The sequence below is a fragment of the Colobus angolensis genome, unplaced genomic scaffold (genome assembly GCF_000951035.1).
Source record: "Colobus angolensis palliatus isolate OR3802 unplaced genomic scaffold, Cang.pa_1.0 Scaffold65, whole genome shotgun sequence".
Lineage (NCBI taxonomy): Eukaryota > Metazoa > Chordata > Mammalia > Primates > Cercopithecidae > Colobus > Colobus angolensis.
The window spans coordinates 5168131-5173005 of NW_012120154.1; the positions used below are offsets into that span (position 1 = coordinate 5168131).

General features: G+C 52.4%; 1 protein-coding gene across 3 annotated transcripts in view; it reads left to right on the forward strand.

The window, feature by feature from the left end:
* TXN2 (thioredoxin 2) overlaps positions 1–4875 on the forward strand; it is a 17300-nt gene that overhangs the window by 5101 nt on the left and 7324 nt on the right. For all 3 annotated transcript variants that reach the window (XM_011964316.1, XM_011964315.1, XM_011964317.1), the window contains exon 3: positions 219–342. In XM_011964316.1, coding sequence (XP_011819706.1) covers positions 219–342 — 124 coding nt within the window. The remainder of the gene's footprint in view (positions 1–218; positions 343–4875) is intronic.

Sequence of the window (4875 nt, forward strand, 5' to 3'; positions counted from 1 at the left end):
GATCTCCTGACCTCGTGATCCGCCCGTCTCGGCCTCCCAAAGTGCTGGGATTACAGGCTTGAGCCACCGCGCCCGGCCGGCCTGTGTTAATTTTTAAACATGGTAGACAGAGATAATAAGGGTAAAATATTCCTTGGAAAGATGCAGGTCTGAGAAGCCAGTAGGGGATGCTGAGCGGTCTTTTGACTGACTGGACGCTTCCTTTCTCGCCTTTTGAGGTGGTGTGGGCCCTGCAAGATCCTGGGGCCGAGGTTAGAGAAGATGGTGGCCAAGCAGCACGGGAAGGTGGTGATGGCCAAGGTGGATATTGATGACCACACAGACCTCGCCATTGAGTATGAGGTATGGATTGACAGGGGGTTGCCACAGGGCAGCCAGTGTAGGGGGTGTCGGGCCCAGGGGTAGCTGGTGTAGGAGATATCTTGGGGAGCACCAGGTAGCCAGTAAGCAAGGTCTCTTGGTTTTTCCAGAGCTTTTTTTTTTTGAGACGGAGTCTCACTGTCACCCGGGCTAGAATGCAATGGTGTGATCTTGGCTCATTGCAGCCTCTGCCTCCCAGGTTCACGCGATTCTCTTGCCTCAGCCTCCCGAGTAGCAGGGACTACAGGCGCACACTACCACACCCAGCTAATTTTTTGTATTTCTAGTAGAGACAGGGTATCGCCGTGGTGGCCAGACTGGTCTCGAACTCCTGACCTCATGATCCGCCCACCTCAGCCTCCCAAAGTGCTGGGATTATAGGCATGAGTCACTGCGCCCGGCCTGTTTTTCCAGAGCTTTTAGGAGCTCAGAGCACTTTGTAGAGGTGGCTGTTGATCCTCTGAGCCACCTGTCTCTCTTCGCCACCTTTAGGAAGTAGACAGTATGACCCGAAAACACCAGGTCATTCTCTTTAGTCTTGGACATTGGTACATTCCTTTATTCATCTACCCACACGTTGAATGAGCAGTCATTTGGGAGCTCGATGTGCAAGCATTTGTGATTCTGACACAAATAAGATGAGATCTTGTCTCCAAGCAACTCCTAGAGAACAGCAGGTAGAAAGATCATCTCAGTGTAGGGTGAGGAGTGCTAAAAGAAGAGACGCATAAAGGAAGAAGGGACTGTTTGCTTGTGGAGGAGCTGGAGGGGACAGGAATGCTTCACGTTAGAGAGAACCTCTGAGTCGAGCCGTGAAGGATGCTCGGAGAAGGAGGAAGGGTTGAGGAAACAGCGTGCACAAAGACATGGAGTCGTCTCGGTTGGTTGGTTGGTTGGTTTGTCCATTCATTCAGCAGATATTTGAGAGTCCCTCGAGTGCCAGGTACTGTTACTTGGTGTTGAGGATAAGGCAGTGAACATAACTGACAAAAAGTCTCTGCCTTCATGGAGTCTACATTCTAGTATTTTAAATCAGGGGTTGGCAAACTTTATCTCTAAAGGACCAGTTGGTATTTGAGGCCTTGCAGGGCAGTGGTCTCTGCTACAACCATTCAGCCGTGCTCATAGCCGAAAGCAGCCATAGATACTACACAAACAAATGGGCGTGACTGTGTTCCAATAAAACTTTATTTACAAAAGCAAGCAGTAGGCTGTATTGGGCCTGTAAACTATAGTTTGCTGACCCCTGTTTTAGATAATAAGTTCAATGGAGAAAAATACATCAGGAAAAGGGGACGGGAGTACTGAGTGTGGGGCAGGGTTTTTTTTTTTTGAGACAGAGTCTCGCTCTGTCGCCCAGGCTGGAGTGCAGTGGCGCGATCTCGGCTCACTGCAACCTCTGCCTCCCGGGTTCAAGCAATTCTCCTGCCCCAGCCTCCCGAGTAACTGGGATTACAGGCACATGCCACCACGCCCAGCTAATTTTCTGTATTTTTAGTAGAAACGAGGTTTCACCATGTTGGCCAGGCTGATCTCAATCTCCTGACTTCAGGTTATCCACCTGCCTTGGCCTCCCAAAGTGCTGGGATTACAGGCGTGAGCCACCGCGCCCTGTGGGTTTCTTTTTTAAAGGGTGTGCTAGGGTAGATCTCCCTGAGAAGGTGACCTTTGAGCAAAAACAGGAAGGACGTGAGTGAAGCATGTGGGTCTTTGGAAGAACTCTTGAGGCAAAGCAAAAGCCCTGAGGTCTGATGAGCCTGGGTTGCTTACAGGCCAGCAGGGGCCAGGTGCCTGGAGGTGTCTGGGGTGGGGGCATCCTCTGGGGCTTGGAGACCACTGCCTGGAGAAAGGGGAGAGGCCCACTTTGCCTGGGTGGCCAGAGTGAAGGGCCAAGCATGGAGCTGGGGAAAGCAGACTGCAGCCAGATTGGGTGGGTCTCTGGATAGCCGTGCTGAAGGTAGCGCTGTTGCAGAGCCGAGGGCGCTCCTGGCAGCCTCTGGGCCCAATCTGGCTCACAGACACTTTTAGTCTGGCACTCAGAGTATTCTAAAGTAATAGGAACCAGATGCTGATATTTGAAACTCCGATGTCATGTGAAAATCTGGATTTCTGATTTTCTTGAAATACCTTAACCTGGCCAGAGTGAGCCTTCACCCCTCCCTCCTTCCTCCTCCATGTAACAAGTGAATGAAAGAGGCCTCTGTCTTCCTCAGAGTTTACAAGTCCAGGTTTCATTCTCACTAGACCAGCTCAAATAGAGACACCCATCCCTGACCAGTGCTCTGTGGCAGGAAATGGGTGGTGGGGGCGGGGTGAGAACAGACTGGCCACCCCTTGAGCTAGGCAGGGAGTGGGGAGTGACTACCCAGGGGAATATCAGTCTGCGATGACCAGAAGCAGGGGAGATGGAGACCAGGCAGACAAATGCGACGGCCACTGCAGGTGGCCGCTGGAGCAGGCCTGCCTTGGGAGTTAGTAACTGAGGGCTGCTTACAGGGGCTGCGGGAGGGGTGAGTCACTTTTTCAAAAAGTTCGGCCACTGACTGCTCAGTGAGGGAGGCGTCTGCCCATTTGGACGCCCCTCGCTTTCCCCTGCCTGGCTATGCCTCGGGTGAGAGCCCAGACTGGGGCTCCTAGGGCCTCCCACAGGTCATGCGTGGGCTTCAGATGTCTCAGGCCTCCTGGCTCTGCCAGACACCACATCACAACTATTCAGCAGACACCTCCTGAGGGCCAGCCATGTGCAGGGATTATGGTAACTACTGCAGATGCTAAGAAGCCCATAGGCCCTGCCCCAGTGTCTCGTTGGGTGGCCAGAATGCTGAGGACCGTCCCCAGGAGGCTGTTGTGGGAGTGGGCACCGAAGGCCTGTGGTAAAGCCTCGGAAGTGAGAGGGAGATGCCTCTTGTGGAATCGTCTCAATCTCTCCCCGCCGCTCCCACCCCTCCACTGCCTGGGGACTGCGCTATCACACAGAAAGTCCTCAAGGCTGCTGGGCCCACATCGCTTGGTCTCAGCCGTGTTGTTTTGCCAAACCCTGGTCTGACATCATTGCAGGGTTTAGGAAGCTCCGGCCAGGGTTCTTCCTGACCCACTCCCTCCCTCCCTCCTTCCCTCCCTCCCTTCCTCCCTTCCTTCCTTTCTTCCTTCCTTCCTTCCTTCCTCTTTTCTTTCTGAAGAGAGTCTGAGGAACAAGTTTCCTCTGAGAGAACTACAGTGCCCCCCATGACGACTTTCTTTAAGGCCTAAAGTCCTTTTTCTTTTTTGAGATGGAGTCTCACTCTGTCGCCCAGACTGGAGTACAGTGGCATGATCCCGGTTCACTGCAACCTCCACTTCTCGGGTTCAAGCGATTCTCCTATCTCAGCCTCCCAAGTAGCTGGGATTACAGGCCCCAGCCACCACGTCCAGCTAATTTTTGTAGTTTTAATAGAAGAGAGGGTTTCACCATGTTGGTCAGGCTGGTCTCGGACTCTTGACATCGGGTGATCAGCCCTCCTCGGCATCCCAAAATGCTAGGATTACGGGCATGCGCCACCACGCCTGGCCTAATTTTTGTATTTTTAGTAGAGATTGGGTTTCACCATGTTGACCAGGCTGGTTTCAAACTCCTGACCTCAAGTGATTCACCCACCTCAGCCTCCCAGAGTGTTGGAATTACAGGCATGAGCCACCACTCCCGACCTTCAAGTCCTTTTTCAAATGTTGGTTGACCTTGTTGGAAAAACGGCTTTAGGCCAGGTGCAGTGGCTCACACCTGTAATCCCAGCAGTTTAGGAGACTAAGGTGGATGGATCACCTGAGGTCAGGAGTTCAAGACTAGCCTGGCCGACATAGTGAAACCCTGTCTCTATTAAAAATACAAAAATTAGTGCTGTGTGGTGGTGGGCGCCTGTAGTGCCAGCTACTCAGGAGGCTGAGGCAGGAGAATCACTTAAACCCAGCAGGTGGAGGTGGCGGTGAGCTGAGATCACGCCACTGCACTCCATCCTGGGTGACAGAGTAAGACTCCTCGAAAAAAAAAAAGAAGAAAAACTGCTTTAAATAAATTATATTCAGGGAATTATGCGCTTCTCCCCGAGCTCTCATGACACCCTCCCCGCCCCCCGCATACACCCTCAGGTAAGTCTCCTTCCTCACACAGATTTCTCCCCTTGAACCACTTTATGCTCTAACTGCCCACCCTAGGACTTCACTGTCTGCCAAGGGAGAGCGAAGGGAAAGTCCCTCAGGGCCTTGGGGTTCAATGCCCCAGCCCCTCTTCCTCACACTCGGCACTGCCCTGGCTTAGCAAGATGCAAGACTCTCCACTCTTCTGCCTCTACCTGCCTCTCTCTTGACCATCCCGACCTTGCCAGCTCATGGGGAAGGCAGGGAGAGAATGGGCCAGGAGTGGACCCTCGGCCTTTGTGCTTTCCTCTTGGGCTTCTGCTTCTCACCTCACACTTAGAGGTGTTATCCTTTTATTTTCTCATCTTTTAGAAGATATGAGTGCCTTTTTTTTTTTTTTTTTTT